This window comes from Schistocerca cancellata, unplaced genomic scaffold (genome assembly GCF_023864275.1).
Source record: "Schistocerca cancellata isolate TAMUIC-IGC-003103 unplaced genomic scaffold, iqSchCanc2.1 HiC_scaffold_1168, whole genome shotgun sequence".
In the NCBI taxonomy this organism is placed as follows: domain Eukaryota; kingdom Metazoa; phylum Arthropoda; class Insecta; order Orthoptera; family Acrididae; genus Schistocerca; species Schistocerca cancellata.
Genome location: NW_026047167.1, coordinates 681,780 through 703,452, shown reverse-complemented (window position 1 = coordinate 703,452; position 21,673 = coordinate 681,780). Strand labels below are relative to the sequence as shown.

Here is a 21,673-nt window from a genome sequence, read left to right as displayed (position 1 = left end):
GTGTTGGACAGGGGAATTGTTGGGGTGAGTGCGAGTATCAGTGGAACAGAGTGGGACAGTGAGCTCAGGTTTGGTAGGTTGCAGCTTAGTTTTGCATCGAGGGGGGGGGGGAGGTGTTACAGATAGGAGGAGGTTAGGGCATTGTTTAAGAAAACGAAGGCTTTGCAGTTTGGATAGGAGGTGGTTTTTTACGATCTTCAGTAAGCTGATCATTGTAATGGAGGCATTTTCGTCATTGGTGGGACTGAGTAGGAATTTTTAAGGAGGAGGAGGAGGATATTAGTGTTTAACGTCCCGTCGACATCGAGGTCATTAGAGACGGAGCGCAAGCTCAGGTGAGGGAAGGATGGGGAAGGAAATCGGCCGTGCCCTTTCAAAGGAACCATCCCGGCATTTGCCTGAAGCGATTTAGGGAAATCACGGAAAACCTAAATCAGGATGGCTGGAGACGGGATTGAACCGTCGTCCTCCCGAATGCGAGTCCAGTGTGCTAACCACTGCGCCACCTCGCTCGGTAATTTTTAAGGTTCGACCTTGTGGCAGTGGTGGTATATTAGGACTCCTTCTTTAGGGAGAGTGTCCATGGTGGCAGCAAATTTAGAGAAGACATGGCAGTGGTGAGTGGGGCCAAAGTCATTATTAATTCAAAGGGCTTTCTGGAGTTATAAATCCATGTGGTTGTTTATTTCAGATGCCGCTTCCTAATCCATGATCACAAGGCTGACATTTGTGACACTGCATTGGGGGTGGGAGGACGGTCGGAAGGCTGGTGTTGTTTGGCCGTGGGTATGCTGGTGAGAGGTGTTGAGCAGGCTTTGGTACCAAGGATAACCAAAGGAAATTTGGAAAGGTCAGGGTGGAAACTGGGATTCAACGACTTTAATGAGATGGAGGCTTTTCTTGGGATGATTTGTTGGATGTGAAGGCTTGGTAGGTATTTAATTTCGAGGATGAGGCATTTGGGTTTGAGGAACTTTTGGTCAGAGTTGGAGGGAAAGTCAGGTTGGACAGTAGGTAAACAGTGCGAAGGGACAGGAGTTGTGTCCATATGCTGAATGTCGTCAGATTCAGTTTGCTTTTTCTTAGGTGTGGGAGTAGGAGAGATGTTGGTGTTTTGACGTTTTGTAGGCTTCTTACTGGCTCTTAGATGGAAGAATGGTTGTATGATGGGGGTGGTGAGATGCGACATTGTTGATGGTTACCTGGGAGTTCTGAAGGTCCTTCAGCCCTGCTTGCATTGGTGACTGCAGTGAGACTCAGTGAATGGTGCTTGTGACATCATCTGTTGCAGCTGTTGCCCAGCAGACTGTGATGCAGGCAGCCAGTGATGGAGGCAGCAGATGACTGATGGCTGAAAGAGAGAAGGTAGGGGGAGCTGGGGATGGGGAAAGATGCATTTATTACTGCTGTGATGGGACAGGGTACTGTACCTAAGGGAGGATGAATGTAGGTATGTTGGGGTAGAAGACAGACTCCGTGTAGTTAGAGTGGGAACAGGAGATGGAGAGGTGTATATGATTGATAGAGTCAATGTTCCATAGTGGCAAAGAGTTCAAAATGGTTCAAATGGCTCTAAGCAGTACAGGACTTAACATCTGAGGCCATCAGTCCCCTAGACTTACAACTAATTAAACCTAACCAACCTAAGGACATCAGACACATCCACGCCCAAGGCAGGATTCGAACCTGCGACTGGAGCAGCCGCATGGTTCCGGACTGAAACGCCTCGGACCGCTGGGCCACAGCGGCCGGCGGCAGAGAGTGTTTAACGGTGTTGATTAGGGTGAGTGGTCCCCAAAGTGGCGTTGGAAAGACTGTGACAAATTGTGGTGGAGTAATGAACGATGAGAATGTCTCTGATGTGACAGTGAAGGAAGCAGCTAAATCGGCCATGGTGCAGTGACAGCGATAAACAGATGGAGGCGGCGGTGGTGACAAACAGGCGATGAATCGGCGCTGATCAGATGGTGGAGGCGAAGACTGGCAGTGAAGATATGGGGTGGCGATGACCAGTGGCTAGGGCGAGGTCTGGATGCGAATGATGACAGGCAGTGAATATATTGATGGACAATGAGCACCGACGATGACGCCTGACAACAAAGTCATCGACCATTACGTAGATGGTTAGAAACTTTTTCCTATCTGAATTTAAAACCCTGAGAGTAGCCCAGGTAATTCATATTCCCAAGAGGAAGAGGGGTTCCAGCCCTTGGATCCATACATTCTGATGTTTTTTCCCTTTGTTATTTCGACCTCGCTCGTCCCATGTGTGGGGGGAGGAGGGGGGGGGGGCTGGCAGTGGGACAATCAACATGCTCTTCAGCCAACAGATATTATCTATGACATAGACGCTAAACACAGAACTAGGATACATATTTATCATGAATTTAAAACTACCTGAAAAGGTGATGTTAATGAGAGAATATAATAAATAATGCTATCTTCGCGAATAGTTTAAAAACACTGATAAAAATGAGAATCGAGAGCGCAGTTAAGAACGTTTGAAGAGCACTAAACATTTGAATAAACATTTGAAAGACACCTAACACAACAGAAAAAATACTGGCAAACGTTAAAAACAGAGCACTCTACATTTTCGATAAAATATGGAAAAGGACCTGCCTTGGAATTATAGCTTACTGATGAAAAAAAGGCTGGTATAGAGGGCGATAGGAAAATTATGGTGGTAAGAGGTTGTGATGAGATGGGGTGGCTGTGGGAACAAGGAGAGAGGGGTAGGTGGTGTTTGGCTCTATAAATTTGAATGGAGAACAGGGAGGGGGGCAACAGGGGCAGGGTGAATGGGGAAATGGTACAGAGAGAGGGCAAGGAGGGAGCAATTGGGGAAGAATCTGACAGGGTGGGTTGGATTGACAGTTGGTGGGATGGGTATGTTGGGATGGTGTTCGTGATCCAGGAGTGGGACACAGTTGAAATTTATTTAGGAGAGGACACTGAGGGTGTGCAAATGGTGGGTTGGTGGTATGTGTAGCTAGAGGCATGGCAGCATGATAGGACTGGAAAGGAGAGAGCACACAATAGGATTGTTTGAAATTTTGGAGTCGGGTTTGTTGATGTTGTAGGTTTTTTGGAGGTATTCAGTATGACTGAGGAGAAGTGAGAATGTAAGGAGTTAGTAAAGCATCGTTATGGTTGTGGGAAACGAGATGGAAAGCATAGCATTCAAGTGTCTGGAGGGAGTCACAGAACGTGTGTGGGGTGGAAATCCATGCAACATTCGTGTAGCAAAGAACATGTCAGAGCAAGGTTTTGTGTGTATGGAGGACAGTGGAGGGTTGCAACTCCAAGTTAGGCCAGTTATTAGTTTTAGTAATTTTAGTTTAGTTTGGGATTTGTGTTGGATGTCTGGTTGGTGAGGTTTCCACGTTACTCTCCAGTCGAAAGTTAGTCCAAGGTATTTTAGTATATTAGTTAGCTGGATGAGACAGTCGCAAATGGTGAGGGAGAAGTCGTAGTGACGAAAGGTGCAGGTGGTGCATCCTATGATTACTGCTGAGTTTTGCGGGGACTAATCTTAAGAAGTCACTGGTTACACCAGGAGAGAAACGGATTGGAGCTCCCAACTACTTGTAATCACAACCTCTTTGATTTCCCGGATCTTGCAGGCTGAGAAGTTCCCTCTGAAACAAGTCAAGCGACTGCATCTGGCTGAGGGGCAGTGTCAGCCACAGACAGCACATGGAACCTGTTTGTCAGATAAACTGGGGCGACCTTAGGAAGTCTTTGGCCGCCTGCCACTCCCCGAGGCGACCTCCCACTCGATCACAGGTGAGGGGTCAACCTCATCGCGAGCAGTGGCTGTGCTGCTCGCCGGTAAGGACCGAGCTGTGTAACCAAAGCTACCACAGCCTCAAGTTGAGAATGAAGTGTCGCCAACCTGGATCGCATCCGCATATAGCCATCACAGTCCCTTTCCATACTTAATTCCGATAAAAACTACACTACACAGACAAACGAGGACGTTCGACACGCACTTTGGCACTGTACTGTGAACAAGGAAGAAAACACAAGAAATGTGTCCAATAATTAAGATTGACGCAGAGATTCTAAAACTGAACTGCCAAAGTACACAGTTGACACTAATTAATTCGCTCCTGCTTAGAAACTTGCAATACATCACAAAATCGGTTTACTATCCGACGCAAACGATAACATGAAGATTGTGTTTATTAAATATGAAATTAACGCGCAGAAAGTCAAGAAACTAAACTATGAAAGTATACAGATGAAACTATACAATTCGCTCCTGGTTATGAACTCGTAAAATATCAAAAAATCGGTTACTTCCCTATGGCTACTTGCGTCTCGCGCGGCTGCTGCTGACTGACATTTTACTCAGACATATTGCTGCAAGAGCAAGCATTCGTAGTCAACTGTTTCAACTGTAACTGCCTAGAAGAATCTGAAGCTTCCTTATCTGATGTTATAGGCAGAGAACAGTGTGTATTTGATAAGGCATCACCAGATATTTACTTTGTATTAATCTTGTAATGACCATATAAAATTGAAACTGCGGTCATGCGCTGACGATAATTTAAGTGTTATGTAGTAGCGATACCTACAGGGCGTTTCAAAATTACACCGACAATCTTCGAGAGGATGTAGAAGGTATCTTGAGGAACAAAACAAGGATAGAAATGCGTGTCCGCTAACATAATCCAAAGATACCAAGGAGCCTCGAAATTACAGGCGCTGGCGGAAGTATGAATATATGAGGGTGATCGTGATGGTGTTACAAACTTCCAGGGATGATGGACAAGGATAAGTGTATCAATTTGAGGTAAGGAACCTGCGTCCAGAAGCGAGCGAGTCGAAAGTTATGAGCGCAAATCGTTCTGATACCTCTGACACTGGGATACATGTACAGGTCCTGGTGTTCAGATTGTAATTTAGGCAACTTCCAGAGGTGGTAGTGTGGACAAAAACAAGAAAAAAATATCTGGTAAACGTGACCTGTAAAACGTATACCTTAAGAGCAATGACCACTTGTTCAGTAGAGGAAACATGTTTCACATAGCTCCTAGGGTATTCTCTCAAGAGTCCACCATTACTAGGCTGTTTTTCTTGTTCTGGTTCACGCTACCACCTCTGAAAGTTGCCTATATGACAGTCTCAGCAACAACAGTACCGGTGCATATACCCACTCCACTGTCACAGGTATCAGAACGATTTTAGCTTATAATTTTCGACTCGTTCGTTTCCGGACCAGGGTTCCTTACCTCAAATTGATACATTTACCCTGCTCCAGAATCCCTGAAATTCTGTAACATCATAACGAACTCACCCTGTATATCCATGTATACGCAGGCGCCGGCGCCTATGACTTCGACGCTCTGTTAGCGTCGTTTGGTGACGTTTCCGGACACAGGTTCCTGTCCTCATTTTGTTCTTCAAGAGAACTTCTACAACCCTTGGAAGTTTTCTGGTGTAATTTTGAAACACCCTGCCTAAGTGTAAGTAAACATTCACTAATGCTTGGGAATATCATGCACTTAATTTGAACTATTTTCTGTGTGGCTTAGGGTATTCACCCAAATGATCAGCGACTCCATGGATGGATCAAGGACGTGCGACGCGTGAGAGACATGCTACACACGAAATTAAGAGGTTGGGTACACGATATGCAATCCGTCAGCGAGCAGATGATGAACTACAAGATAGAAGAAGACAAGAACAGTTCTGGGATCTATCTAATAAGGTACAAGCTATTGCACGTCGAAACTTTGTCGTACTTGTTATGGTTTGTGAATGTTTCACTTTTTTCCCTGGTGCGTCTTACTTACTGATATACAAATAACTGACGTCATGTAGTTCAGGACTGAGTAAAGGATTTGTGACTGATGGCCAACAGTGAGGGAGACTGATGCTGTAACTAGCCGTATGCAAAGTTCTGGGATTCCGTATATTCTTCAGTTTTTGGTTGGCTTCCGTCTTAAAATGTGCCACATGTTATGCAGAATATGAGCAAAACAAACAACAGCATTGAATGGTGTTACTACTTTGACTAGAGAAAATACCCTTGTTGCCAAATACTAGGCAGGGTCTCGTAATTTACGGAAACGGTACCTGACACAAAAACTTGGTACAAGTACCACATGGGAAAAGAAAATGTCGCCTCCAGGAGAAATCACGCTAATGCCTTGTGAAACTTCTTTATTTAAAAGTATTTTGTTGTAAAACTACTGAGTGAAATTAAATGCAAGTGTCACTTTCGTATTCTTTATCATTTCAACACTGACCTACAGAATTTGCACTGACTAACAGAACTCAAACTTTTGCTACACATTAATTACCCACAATATTCAAGGATAACGTGATATGACTGCTCAAAAAATGATAACCAAAATTCAAATAATTAATACAAAAGAATGGCCCCGAATAAGAAGGAATCCCTAACAATAAGCCATACATATCAAAAGTCACTTACCTCATAGAATGTCTTCATTACACGAACTACAGCAATGTCGCAAGTATCAACACTGCCAGCTAGGTTCTAACTACTGATAGGCATGTGGTTAGCAAGGAAAAGATTGTGTTCCAAGGCAAACAATGTATTTTTACCTTAATAATGTGACAACCAGTTCAAAAAAATATATAATCATCCGTGACATCCAGTTCCAAAAATTATATGGTTCAAATGGCTCTGAGCACTATGGGACTTAACCTCTCAGGTCATCAGTCCCCTAGAACTTAGAACTACTTAAACCTAACTAACCTAAGGACATCACACACATCCATGCCCGAGGCAGGATTCGAACCTGCGACCGTAGCGGTCGCGCGGTTCCAGACTGAAGCGCCTAGAACCGCTCGACCACCAGCGGCCGGCAAAAATTATATGATCATTGACAAAATTAAATTTCCATAACGGACACATGTCTAGACCGTCAGCTCGTGCTAACACTTCAGACCTCTAACCACCATCACTGCCAACTATTAACATCCAGCCCCCCCTCACTGCTGGCTATTCACCACCAACTTCCATCACTGCTGGCTGTTCACCTCCAACTGCTAGTCTGAACATCAACAGAGTCTCTTACAGAGTGGTCACAGCGCTGGCAGGGTTATTAATGCAAAGTTCTACATAGCACTGCCAACATACAAACTCATAAACAGCCTACTTACATAGCCCTCCTACTCCTTCAAAAAATTTTGCAAATTGTTTTGGGTAGTGGCCAAGACTACTTAGTTAAATTTTTTTATGTTAACAATATAAAATAGATCAAATGCACATAATTAGTAATATACTGTCGGTCAAAAGCAAAAAAACACCTCACAGTCCCTAAAGACAGTCCTAATCATTCATCAGGAGAGTAGTCTATGACAGTTTTATGCACAAAGTCTGAGCAGTAAAAGAAAATTCACACACAATAGCAGGTCCATAAATGTGTGTGAATTCCTAAGGGACCAAACTGCATAGGTCATCGGTCCCTAGACTTACACACTACTTAAACTAACTTAAACTAACCTATGCTAAGAACATCACACACACCCATGCCCAAAGGAGGACTCGAGCCTCCGGCGGGAGGGGCGGCGCAGTCCATGACATGACGCCTCAAACCGCGTGGCCACTCTGCACAGCAGCAAGTCGATAAACCACTACTTGTACACTCACTAACTTTTTGCAGTATCCTTAGAACCAGCAGTGCTGTTAACCAGTCCCTTGGTGAATTATCAACACATGTGCAAGCATTAACACAGTCATATAGCCTCTGACATTTTATACATATACTATGACCAACAGAAATGTGTGCAGTAAAATAAATCCCTACTATTTACTTAACTTAAAGAACTCGTGTCTATACAATTACAATTTTACAGTATAAGAATACAGTTACAAAAGTACAGAAAACATCATTACAATCATGAACATGGTAATACAGATAACATTTGTAATAATATAGGCTTTACAAAAGAACAGAAATAAACATATACAAGTGTATTACAGGATTTGTGACATTAGTAAATTAATAAAAAGTGAGAATATCCTTAGAAATATTAACTTGACACATGAGCATTAAAAGAAAACATAACCGAATAAATAATGTCCAAACATCTTCCCAAAGTAAACAATACGTTACAAAACCAGATTAGATTTGAGGATAACCGTATTCCTCATCATAGCGAATGCTGCTTAGTATTAGAAGCAAAAAAAAATTCTACCAAATTTATCTTACCAGGTAAACACACAGTCAGGAAGAACACAGACACACAAGGGTACACATAAACATAGCGGAATAACACAAAAGGAAAGGACAGTGTCTGTTTTCAGTGTAACATTTAGTACTGCAGTTCTGACGAGCATTTCAACTCTTTTTCAATTTTTTTCTTTCAATAATATACTTCATACTGATAGGTCTGTAACTTTCAGTCAAAACTACTTCATTTCCAACTAAAACTTCATTTATCTCTCTTACTTCAACATTTGTTCCCACAAAGAATCCCATTTATCTATATTTAAACTTTCATATCTTTCTTACCTGATCATTTGTTTCCAAGAAAATCATAGCTAACAAAATAATTGTTCCTCATTAAACAAAACATTTTAGCCAAACCTTTTTCTGATAGAGTCTCAATACATTTCTTCCCAACTAGTCATATTTCATTTTCTTGTATAGCATAGCCCCCCTTAAACTAACTTAAATCTACTGAGCTCAGATATATAAACTAGAGAACGAGGCAATGCAGCAGTATAAACATTAACACCAACAAGATCACCAAAAAAATACAAATGGCAAAGCAAGCAGCAATATATTTAAATTAGCAAAGTAAATGCAACATTACAATTCATATAAGACAATATGCAGCAAATAAGAAAAATAAATCAGTGGTAAAACTGGCTTATCAGAGTAATACAAAGTACAACTCAGTAAAACAATGCCAAACAAACAGCAGCAGCAAATGCAATAATTTATACCTAAACATGACAAAGCACAAGCAGAAAAAAGTATTACAGTAAAGATAGCAATGCAGATAAGGGAATGCCTATTCACATCTTCATGCCTGTGTCACATCTTGACACTAAAGTAGTGCACCTCAACTTATTCTATCAAAAAGAAATACCAAGGCCTTGAAAATAAAATTATGTATGTAGTTCCTGTTACTAGTCACTTTTCCTTCTTATGCTTCTTTCCTTTCCTAGTGCTCCTTCCTTTTAAGAATGTAGATCATCATCATCATTATCATTTAAGACTGATTATGCCTTTCAGCGTTCAGTCTGGAGCATAGCCCCCTTATACAGTTCCTCCATGATCCCCTATTCAGTGCTAACATTGGTGCCTCTTCTGATGTTAAACCTATTACTTCAAAATCATTCTTAACCGAATCCAGGTACCTTCTCCTCGGTCTGCCCCGACTCCTCATACCCTCTACTGCTGAATCCATGAGTCTCTTGGGTGACCTTGCTTCTCCCATGCGTGTAACATGACCTCACCATCTAAGCCTGTTCGCCCTGACTGCTACATATATAGAGTTCATTCCCAGTGTTTCTTTGATTTCCTCATTGTGGACACCCTCCTGCCATTGTTCCCATCTACTAGTACCTGCAATCATCCTACCTACTTTCATATCCGTAACCTCAACCTTGTCGATAAGGTAACCTGAATCCACCCAGCTTTCGCTCCCATACAACAAAGTTGGTCGAAAGATTGAACGGTGCACAGCTAACTTAGTCTTGGTACTGACTTCCTTCTTGCAGAAGAGAGTAAATCGTAGCTGAGCGCTCACTGCATTAGCTTTGCTACACCTCGCTTCCAGTTCTTTCACTATGTTGCCATCCTGTGAGAATATGCATCCTAAGTACTTGAAACCGTCCACCTGTTCTAACTTTGTTCCTCCTATTTGGCACTCAATCCGTTTATATTCCTTTCCCACTGACATTTCTTTCGTTTTGGAGATGCTAATCTTCATACCATAGTCCTTACATTTCTGATCTAGCTCTGAAATATTACTTTGCAAACTTTCAATCGAATCTGCCATCACAACTAAGTCATCCGCATATGCAAGACTGCTTATTTTGTGTTCACATATCTTAATCTCACCCAGCCAGTCTATTGTTTTCAACATATGATCCATACATAATATGAACAACAGTGGAGACAGGTTGCAGCCTTGTCTTACCCCTGAAACTACTCTGAACCATGAACTCAAATTACCGTCAACTCTAACTGCTGCCTGACTATCCATGTAAAGACCTTTAATTGCTTGCAAAAGTTTGCCTCCTATTCCATAATCTTGTAGAACAGACAATAACTTCCTCCTAGGAACCCGGTCATGTGCCTTTTCTAGATCTATAAAGCATAGATACAATTCCCTGTTCCACTCATAACACTTCTCCATTATTTGCCATAAGCTAAAGATCTGCTCCTGACAACCTCTAAGAGGCCTAAACCCACACTGATTTTCATCCAATTGGTCCTCAACTAATACTCGCACTTTCCTTTCAACAATACCTGAGAAGATTTTACCCACAACGCTGATTAAAGAGATACCTCTGTAGTTGTTACAATCTTTTCTGTTTCCATGTTTAAAGATTGGTGTGATTACTGCTTTCGTCCAGTCTGATGGAACCTGTCCCGACTCCCAGGCCATTTCAATTATCCTGTGTAGCCATTTAAGACCTGACATTCCACTGTATTTGATGAGTTCCGACTTAATTTCATCCACCCCAGCCGCTTTATTGCACTGCAATCTATTGACCATTTTTTCCACTTCCTCAAATGTGATCCTATTTCCATCATCATTCCTATCCCATTCTACCTCGAAATTTGAAACATTACAGATCGCATTTTCACCTACATTGAGCAACTCTTCAAAATATTCCCTCCATCTGCCCAAGGCATCCACAGGATCCACCAGCAGTTTTCCTGACCTGTCCAAAATGCTTGTCATTTCCTTCTTACCTCCCTTTCGAAGACTGCTAATTACACTCCAGAATGGTTTTCCAGCAGCTTGACACATAGTCTCCAACCTGTTTCCAAAGTCTTCCCACGATTTCTTCTTGGATGCTGCAATTATCTGTTTGGCTTTGTTTCTTTCTTCAACATAACTTTCTCTGTCTACCTGGGTTCTGGTATGTAGCCATTTTTGATACGCCTTCTTTTTCCTTTTACAGGCTGCCTTGACTGTATCATTCCACCAAGCTGTTTGCTTCATCCTACTTTTACACACTACTGTTCCAAGACATTCTTTAGCCACTTCTAGTACTGTGTCCCTGTACCTTGTCCATTCCTTTTCCAATGACTGTAATTGACTACATTCAACTAACTGGTACCTTTCTGAGATCGCTGTTATGTACTTGTGCCTGATTTCCTTATCCTGAAGTTTCTCCACTCTTATCCTCCTACATATGGACCTGACGTCCTGCACTTTCGGCCTCACAATCCCAATTTCACTGCAGATTAAATAATGATCAGTGTCATCAAAGAATCCCCTGAATACACGTGTGTCCCTGACAGCCTTCCTGAATTCCTGATCTGTTATTATATAGTCAATGACAGATCTGGTTCTCCTGCCTTCCCAAGTATACCGGTGAATGTTCTTATGTTTAAAAAAGGAGTTTGTGATTACTAAGCCCATACTGGCGCAGAAATCCAAGAGTTGTTTCCCGTTCCTGTTGGCCTCCATATCCTCTCCAAATTTACCCATAACCTTTTCATACCCTTCTGTTCGATTTCCAATCCTGGCGTTAAAATCACCCACGAGCAGAACACTGTCCTTGTCCTTTAACAACTACATCACTGAGTGCCTCATAAAAACTATCCATCTTATCTTGATCTGTCCCTTCACAATGCGAATATACTGACACAAACCTAATTTTCTTGCTAGACACTGTCAAATCTATCCACATCAGTCGTTCGTTTACATACCTTATTGCAACTACGCTGGGTTACATTTCTTTCCTGATGTAAAGCCCTACACCCCATTGTGCTATTCCTGCTTTGACTCCTGACAGGTAGACCTTGTATTCTCCCACTTCCTCTTCTTTCTCACCCCTTACCCGAATGTCACTAACAGCTAAAACGTCCAGCCCCATCTTACTTGCAACCTCTGCCAGCTCTACCTTCTTCCCAGAGTAGCCCCGATTGATATTAATAGCTCCCCATCTCATTACCATTTGCTTGCCAAGTCGTATCTTAGCAGTCCCTGGTTTGTCAGTTAGAGGTGGGACTCCGTCACCTCCAAAGGTCCGAGGCATTTTGCTCTGATTGTTGCCAACATCATATTTAAAGTACCACGGAAGCAGGTTGCTAGCCTTACTTGCCCCGAGTCCCATTGGGTTTTACCCCTAACGGCTGAGGGACTAACCGGTGGATTTGGTAGTCTTTGCCGTGTGAGCACAAAGGTGACCACGACTCAGAATATGTCCGAGATGCCCAGCCTTATTCCAAAGTAACTGGTATCCCGACTGTCGGGACCACTTACTTGGCCACTCATACGTTGCCCGTGGTTCATGAACTAGGACATGACTACAGGAACGCACACCATGAACCACTAAGAACGTAGATTATAAAATTATTAAATGGGCTCTGAACACTATGCGACTTAACGTCTGAGGTCATCAGTCGCCTAGAACTTAGAACTAATTAAACCTAACTAACCTAAGGACACCACACACATCCATGCCCTAGGCAGGATTCGAACCTGCGACCGTAGCGGTCGCGCGATTCCAGACTGAAGCGCCTAGAACCGCTCGGCCACAACGGTCGGCTATAAAGTTATTATTTCATGTATGTGTTAACAGAAAGTATTCACATTAGCATATGTATTAAATTTTATTTTATAAAACCAATGCTACAGCTCAACTAGAAACTAGATATCAAATAAAAGAAACAGATATGTACAAGGCAAAGCATGAAAACATCATTCAATAGCCATATGGCATTTCATAAATCAGTAAAAATTCTTTCAACTCTAGTAGAATGATACTTGTCTCAGGTGTGTAGATGAAAGAATATTTCTCGTCGCTTCATAAGCATTTCAGTAAGTAGTATAAGGTATAAGCTCCAAAGTGTAATCATATATTTCCAAGTAATAGAGTGTTGTGTTTGTGGTGCGTTGTGCAAAGAAGTGTCAATATAGAGGTCAACGGCCTCTCTTTTCTACAGCTATGCGAGCGCTTGCGGAAGTGCGGCAAGCTTCAAAGTTGCTGAAGCGGCACGAGGAAACTTTAAAGTCCACACAGCAATAGGTGTATTTCAAAGTGGCTAGTGCGCAGCTTAGCGCAGCGTTACATCAAGGTCACATGTACTCTTTACCGAAATATTTACGACAGCAGTTTGAGCTACAAGAACAGTTTCATACCAATAAAAAAATTTCACAAATTGAAAATTTATAGAAGTCGGCATTGTCGTAATCACATTCACATATATACTCAGTGCTTTTTTTCTAAAAAAAGAGTTTGAGGGTACTCCGACATTGGATATAATGCAGGAAAATTACTTATAACTGAAGCATGGGATACCACCCGTCTGCTTTTAGCCATGACGTCATCAACATCATCATGGTTGCAGGACCGTAGAGACAGCTATCGGTAGCTCGGCGTTTGAGCGTACGCATGTCCGTCTAGCACTACCATCGCCCACTATTAGCGGGCGAGGGCACTACACGCTTGTCGAATTGGCTGCCAGCGATTGAGTTGTCGAGAACTGTTGCCGCAGCATCCAAATGATTGAAACAGTCAATGACTTCGCTTTTTCCACCAAAAACTGGACTGGTATCGTTCGTATTGCAATTACCAACACGAAAAAATGAAATAAAATATTTACTTCCGTGAAATAAATCTTTGGCACTCTTCCAAGTTTTCAACATCGTAAAAAGTTTAGGGGTACGCATCCCCAGCGTTCCCCCCAGAAAAACAGCACTGTATATACTCGCCTATCATAACTCTTAAAGTTAAAGTATAAGAGTAAGCTGCTTGATAATTCCATTTCCATATGCTGGAAAGCTTCCTCACCCTCGTTCGACCACATAAAAAGACCCATACAGCACCTTTCTTGGAAAAAATAATTTAATCAAAAGTCATTAAGAGCCGGCCTGAAAAAAATTCATCTGCATCCACATCATACTTCGCAAGCCACCTAATGATGTGTGGCGGAGGGTACTTCTGGTACTAGTATCAGATCCCTCCACCCCTGTTCCACCCACGAATAGTGCGTGGGAAAATGATTGTCGGTAAGCCTCTGTGTAGGCTCTAAATTCTCGAATTTTCTCCTTGTGGTCAATAAGCGAGATGTATGTGGGGGAAGTAATATGTTGCATAACTCCTCCTGAAAAGTTCTGTCTCGAAATTTCAATAGTAAATCTATCTGTGATGCACAACGCCTCTCTTGTAAAGCTTGCCAGTGGAGTTTCTTAACATCTCCGTAACGCTCTCTCGCCAGCTAAACGATCCCGTGACGAAACGCTCCGTATTCGTTGGATCTTTTCTATCTCCTCTAACAGTCCTACCTGATAGGGATCCCAGATAGATGAATACTCAAGACTCTGACGAACAAGCGCCTTATAAGCCACTTCTTTCGTGGATGAGTTACATTTCCTTAAGATTTTTCCGATGAGTCTGAGTCTGGTATCTGCTTTTCACACTGTCTGTTTTATATGGGCATTCCACTTAAGATCGCTCTGGATAGTTACGCATTTATATTTTACGGCAGGTGATGTCTCCAACTGTTTGTCATCAATAGTGTAGCTGTACGGTAGTGGATTTCTTTTCCTATATATGCGCAATATGTTACATTATTTACGTTCGCGGTCAACTGCCAGAGCCTGCACCACTCATCAATTCTCTGCGGGTCCTTCTGCAAATTATTAGTATCTAAGGCGTGGCTACTTTGGTATAGACAATTGCATCATCTGTGAATAGCCTTAAAGAGCATCCGACACTTTGTACTAGATCTGTTATATATGTAGTAAACAGTAACGGTCCTACCACACTTCCCTACGGTTTCCGTATATTACCTTTACATCCGTCCATTTAGTTCCATTCAGAGCAATGTGTTGAGTTCTATCCGCAGGAAAGTCTTGAATCCGATCGCAGGTCTGCTCCGATACCCCGTAAGCTCGTAGTGTTTCATTAAATGGCAGTGTGGGGCGGTGTCGAATGCCGCACTGCAGTCAAGGAGCGCGGCGTCAGCCTGGGCGCCGGTGTCCACTGCGCTGTGGGTCTCACGCAGGAACAGAGCGAGCCGAGTTTCGCAGGGTCTCTGTTTGCGGAATCCGTGTTCATTTTTATAGGGGAGATGTCTGTTTTCCAAGAACCTCATAATTATTGAGCATAAAACATGTTCCATAATTCTACAACAGACTGACGTCAACGATATAGGTCTATAATTGTGTGTATGTCTCTTAAGGCCTTTCTTAAAAACGGGAATGAACTGCACCTTTTTCCAGTCGTTAGGTACCTTTCGTTGCTCAAGCGATCTACCATAAACTACAGCTAGAAGGGGAGCAAGTTCTTTCGCATAATCTTAATACAATCTTATAGCTATCTCGCCTGGTCCTGCAGCCTTTCCACTAATAAGCGATTGTAGCTGCTTTTCAGTTCCGCGATCGGTTATCTCAACATCTGCCATTTCGATGTTCGTACGACGATTGAATGGAGGGACAGTGTTACGATCTTCCCCGGTGAAACAACTTAGGAAGACCGAATTCGGTATTTCGGCCTTCTCTCTTTTTACTCAGGTCGGTTGACGACGTGTTACTTTCAGAATCACTGAACGCTTCTCTCATTGCTCTCCTTACGCTCATTTTCGCTTCGTACAGCTTTTGTTTGTCGGCTAGGTTTTTACTGCACTCGAATGTGAGAGGAAGTGCTCTCTGTTTACGTAGCGCTTTTCTAACACGGCCATTAAACGATGGTGGGTCTTTCCCATCAGTTCAAACCTTATTAGGAACATACTTGTCTAGGGCATATTGAACGATGCCTTTGAATGTTTCCATTTGTTCTCCACATCTTCATCCTCATCTCCGAATATTTGATGCTGGCTGCTGAGATATTCTGAAATTTGTATCCCGTCACTCTTGCTGAGCAAATGTATCTTCCTACCTTTCTTAACATCCTTTGTAGGCCCGTCGTCATAGATGCTGTCACAGCTTTATGATCGCTGATACTTTCCTCTACGTTAACTGATTCGATAAGTTCAGGTCTGTTTGTTGCCAGTAGGTGTAAGACGTTACCCTCACGAGTTGGTTCTCTAGCAATCTGCTCAAGGTAATTTTCGGACAAGACCTCCAGAACAATGCCACACGATTCCCTGTTTCTGGCAGCAGTTTTGATGGCATAACACTCCCAATCTATACTTGGAAAGTTGAAGACACGCCCTATTACAACGGCATGATCAGGAAGATTACTAATGACATCCTGCAAGTTCTGTCTGAAGTGCTCTACGACTACAGATCCTGACCCAGGCGGTCTATAAAAGCATCCGATCACCATTTTTGATCGTTCTTTGATACTCGATTTCTCCCAGATTCATTTACATTCGGAATCCGCGATAACCTCGCTAGATTTTATCGAATTTTTTAATGCAATAAACGCGCCGCCATCATTGGCGACTAACCTATCCTTACGATAAACATTCCACTCCGAACTTAGGATTTCGCTGTCATTGACATCAGGTTTCAATCAGCTTTCTGTTCCCAATACTATCTGTGCATTGTAACCTTCAGTAAGCGATACTAATTCTGGGACCTTTCCTTGGATGCTCCTGAAATTTACTAAAATCACAATAATCTTTTCTGTCTCTCATCTGAGAGGACCAAGATTCTCTCAGGGCACTGTGGCCGATTTAACAGCCAAATCGTCTTTGCTCCCAAGGGAGTGGTTCTCTATCCGAAAAAATGCCCTATGTGTATGTCACACGTACTTCGCTACCCTAGTAGCCGCTTGCTGCAGGTAATGCACGCCTAACCTATTAAGGGAAACCCTAGAATTCTCCATCCGATAGCGGAGGTCGGGAAATTCGCGTCTGATACCGTCGCAAAGCCGTCTGAGCCTCTGGTTTAAGTCTTCCACTCCGCTCCAAACCAGTGCACCCCGCGTGCGTTGCTAGTTGCCCTCACCAAATCAGCCAGCCGCCAAAAGGAGCCGAGGGTGGCCTCAGAAGCCAAGCTCCAGGCGTCATTCGTGCCGACATGTGCCACTGCGTGCAGCCGGTTGCACTCAGAGTGCGCGATAGCCGCCGGCAGGGCCTCCTCCACATCACGGATGATACCTCCCAGCAAACATACCGAATGCCCAGTGGAACTCTCTCCCGCCTTGCCTGCTATCTCCCTGAGCGGCTCCACCACCTGCCTAACATTGGAGCTCCCAGTGACTAGTAACGCTGTTAATATTCCAATGTACAGATTGTATTTCCAGTGCATGACATACATCCTTCTTGCAGGTTTCTCTACGATAAACTATCGTAACAAACTATAAAATGAAAAAACTACTTCCTTAAAACATTGGCTTTGTGTGATATATGCATAATATAGCTTTCCAGAGATGTATAGCGTCCACTGTCCACGTCCGATCACGGTTCAGAAATTATACTATTCCCACATCAGTCCTATACGAAATGATGGTTAGTAACGGAGAATACCTCTTACAAGGGAACTGATAAACGCATTGCAGCGGCGTCCGACATGTGAATTTATACGTCATGCCGCCACTAACTCTGTAAACAGGACATCTGTCAGGCAGACGTATACACGGGGAATGCAGTCTCACAAATACCTATCGCTAACTTAGAATCATCTTAGCTATCAAACTGACGTCTCGATTTTATACCGAAGATGTGACAGGGGAATGGAGTAGATCGCAAAAATCTTCGCTCCTTTAGAGGAATGTGTCGTAACAAGATTGTCACGTTTCATCACACATGGGATGGAAGACCTCTGATGACCGAGAGGTTTGCTGTTAACGATCGCAAGTAAATAGTGCTCTAAGTCACATACAGAACACATGGTTGTATAAGAGCGGAACGCAGGCTATGCCACGCGACTGATACATCCTGACAGAACAGCGGAAGAAATGTTCAAATGACCCGCAGCAACATCTCCCTCTCTAGAATGCATGCATTAAATTGAACCTCGTTACAGCTCCATCTCAATCGATCACTCTGTCCACTCTCTGTTATCCTTTAACGCAGATGCAAGTAAGTATAGAGGCAGATGGTTCTCTGTTTGCCTGAAAAGCGTCAAATCCAGTAGGCAATTCGCATGTATTACGGATACCTCAATAGACATACAGTAGACTGTTGCCCCGATGGAAAAAAGTGACTGTTTCGCTTGTTCCCTTCGCTTCCATGTCAACGTTTACTCGGATTCCTCTTGCTGCAGCATACTTGTTCCCACGTACAAATTGTTCTGCCCCAACCTGAAGACACTCAAGTATTTCATCAATTTACCCGCATTTCAGTGTACATTCCCTCAATTTATACGTATTTTCCCGTCATTTTCCGCAATTCTATCGATTTTATGTCAGTTCTACCCATGTGACCCTGACATAACCTCTCGTTCTGTGCTCTGAAATTGCTTGTAAATGTAGTACAGCTGCCAACATCTAGCGCAAATGCACTATTTTTGTGATCGGGAGGCATAGTATAGCACTGTACTCGGTTGCTTCCAGTCACCTCCACCCACATATTCCACATTTGCAGTGTGTTTGCTCCGTTTTCAGTATGTTGTCTGTGTATGTGTATGTGTCGTGGATGGTTCCCAGGACCTGCAGTAGACATGAGTAAGCATTCGAGTCCGGATCCGCTGCGCGTTTTATCTGGAGTGATGTTAGGATGCGGATCCACAATATGCCACGCCTGGTATAGGGTTTCAAGGTGGATCTGCCACGCACAATGTATGGAGCGATGTTGGGATGCAGATCCACAGTATGCCACATCCGATTTAGTGTTCGCGAGTGGATCTGCTGTACACTATACATCCAGGTCGATGTTCAGAGGCAGATCCACCACATGTCACAACTGGGATAGGGCTCACAGGAGGACCAACCACGGGTTACGTCCGAAGACGTGCTCTAGTTCGAAGTTGGGTGCGCCAGTGGGAGGATTAAAACAGTGATGGTATACATGTCTGCGATATGAGGAATCAGTCGAAACAAAATGCAGAGCTCAATCACCTTCGGGCAGCAGTTTGGAAATGCTCCAGAAGGCCACCAAACGTTTCCAGTTTCCTTATGCTGTAACTGTCTTATTTAAAATCATACGGTGTGTGTGGTTTGTTATGGTAGCTGCAGTAACAACATGATTTGCACCATGTGACATCTAGTTTTCTGTGAGAAGCAATGGATCACAACGTGTTAATGTCTGTTTAGAACGTGACACAGACCTCGATGTTGTGGCGGAAAAAACAAAATTTATGGCAGTGTACAAAGCGTATTACAGCAGAAAAAAAACAATGTTTCATACAATGACATAGGGTCACAGTGAGTGTCTCTTGCGACTTATAGTATAGTTTGTGGCATACGGTCATCCTCCTACAGTACAGGCGATGCAATTTTACACTGGTCTGTGCAGTGGATCAATACCTGTATATTTAATAGGATCATCACAAGTGCTCGATGCCGGCATGCAGATGATATTTGTTTTCGATATATGGGAGGGGAGAGATGTGGTAAAAATCTTAACGAGTTCTCTACCGGATGAAGTTAGTGGAGCTTTTATAGTTTGTAATTTTTCTCTGTTGGATGGTACAGAATAACGATGATAGCATGTTGGGGTGATAGACGTCAATGCGCCCAAAGGGACGCAGATCTGCTTCACGCAGCAGTACTCGTGTGTAGTTTGGGGATTCACCACAATGCAGTAGCAAAATCCTCGTTCTTCTCTCAGTTTCATAATGTCTTTTACACTACCTCCTGTTGCAGGAGCAGGCTTTGTTTGGCGCTAATCTTACACATCGTCCTTTGTTGGCGGAGCTACGACAACTTGTTTTCCACCGAATGGTCAAAACACGGTCCTGTCGCACTAACTCAGGTCGCTCTGTTTCTACACGGATTGCAGAAGGTGGTGGTTCTGACTTAAATTGGAACGATCACATGTGCAAAGCTGCAGTAATGGTAGCTATTCCAAGAGGCATAGGGACTATCTAAGACTTTACTGTAGCTGATAGGTTCGAAAAATGTGACTCGTTTCGAGATATGAGAGTGCCAGAAATATGATTCACTAGTGGCTATAATCATTAAAGAACTTCTCCATCGGATAGAACACAGGTATGTGGTTGAACAGAAAGACTTGATTCCAAATCATAGACATCATTTCTACTGGAAAGCATAGCACTAGAGATCTGAAAAGCTAGTGTACATTTCTTACAACCTCAATCAGCACACCATCTTTTGTTTGTGATCCTTTCCAATTAAACATCGCCTATAAGCCAGTCAATATATCGCCGGACGTCTGACATGGCACCGAGACAGAATGCATTACAAATACTAGAGAAATATTTAGCGGCAGCATGAGGGAGTATCAAATACCAGTTATACCACGTTCGTTAGCCGAACCACCTTATAAATTCGGTAATTTTATTACGAGGTTGCAACATCGGCGACCGTGTAACCACAGAGTTGGTCTGATAGTATACACTCCGGCGATCACCGTCTATATTCAGTGACACGGTATTTGGAAAGGACCATTTCATTTGGAGATAATGCCATACCTCGATTCATAAGGCCAGTACAGCTTTTAACGTGGATACTTGTATGCACTTGGAGAACCAAGACCAGTTGTGACTGTAACATACAATAGTTGTGGCGATCGTGTTTCTTAACATCTGGCAGTTTGTAAGACGATTACACCTCCCTTTCCGAGACACAGTGGTACTGGAAGGGGTTTCTTTCAATGACTGATGATAAGGGGCCCTAGGCGGTTCCGCCAAATGTCGAGGGGTTTTAACAAGAATGCTTTTACTTGTTCACTTTCCCTACTGGATTGCATCGTTGGCTCTGGCTGAAGTCCTGTTATGAAACCCAACCTGTTAATTAAAACTGCCCCTTTACTAATTTTGATTAATATTTAATAATTAAATAGTGTTCAGGGAACTGATCACTACTAAGCAAACAAGGATAGCATTGAACACATTTATTTAACAATAATCTTCCCAACATCAAAGTGAACAAAGACATACATTTATAAGTGATAAAATCAAGCTAGTAATGGCAATGGCCCTTAAATTCCGAAACTAACTCTTAACGTCGGATAACGCATCTGTATTTTCTACTCTCTCACCTTGTCAGATGGCATAAAATACGTCAGACAAACCTACTTCAATTACCAAATTTTCAATAAGAGCGTGGGTGGAAAACTGAGCTCTGGTAATCACAGGCGTGCGTAATATCGGATTAAATGCCGAAGCTGAGCATCAAGTTACCAAATGCAGCGTCGTGGACAGGTCAGCAAGCCGCCGATGGCGTCTGCGTCGTCAAGGAGCCTCAATTGCAACAAAATGAATTTATTTTCACGAACAGGCTTCCTGTTCGTAAACTCCTATTCAGAAGCTATTTCTGCTTTCTTTCCAGTCGTCTCGCACTCGTTACGACGGGACTCACCAGCCCAAAGCCGGAATCCAGTAACGTCTTTAATAAAGTGTGGCTCAAGGAAATTGCTCTTCTCCTGTATGCTTCCTGTGAGACAGCATTCCCAACCGCAATTAGCGGAATCAGCCTGTC

General features: G+C 43.0%; 1 protein-coding gene across 1 annotated transcript in view; it reads left to right on the top strand.

Annotated features, from left to right (window-relative positions):
* The window catches only part of LOC126160949 (uncharacterized), a 292,907-nt gene that overhangs the window by 30,351 nt on the left and 240,883 nt on the right, over positions 1-21,673 (top strand). The window contains exon 3 of the mRNA XM_049916942.1: positions 5,544-5,719. Within this exon, the coding sequence (XP_049772899.1) occupies positions 5,544-5,719 (176 nt within the window). The remainder of the gene's footprint in view (positions 1-5,543; positions 5,720-21,673) is intronic.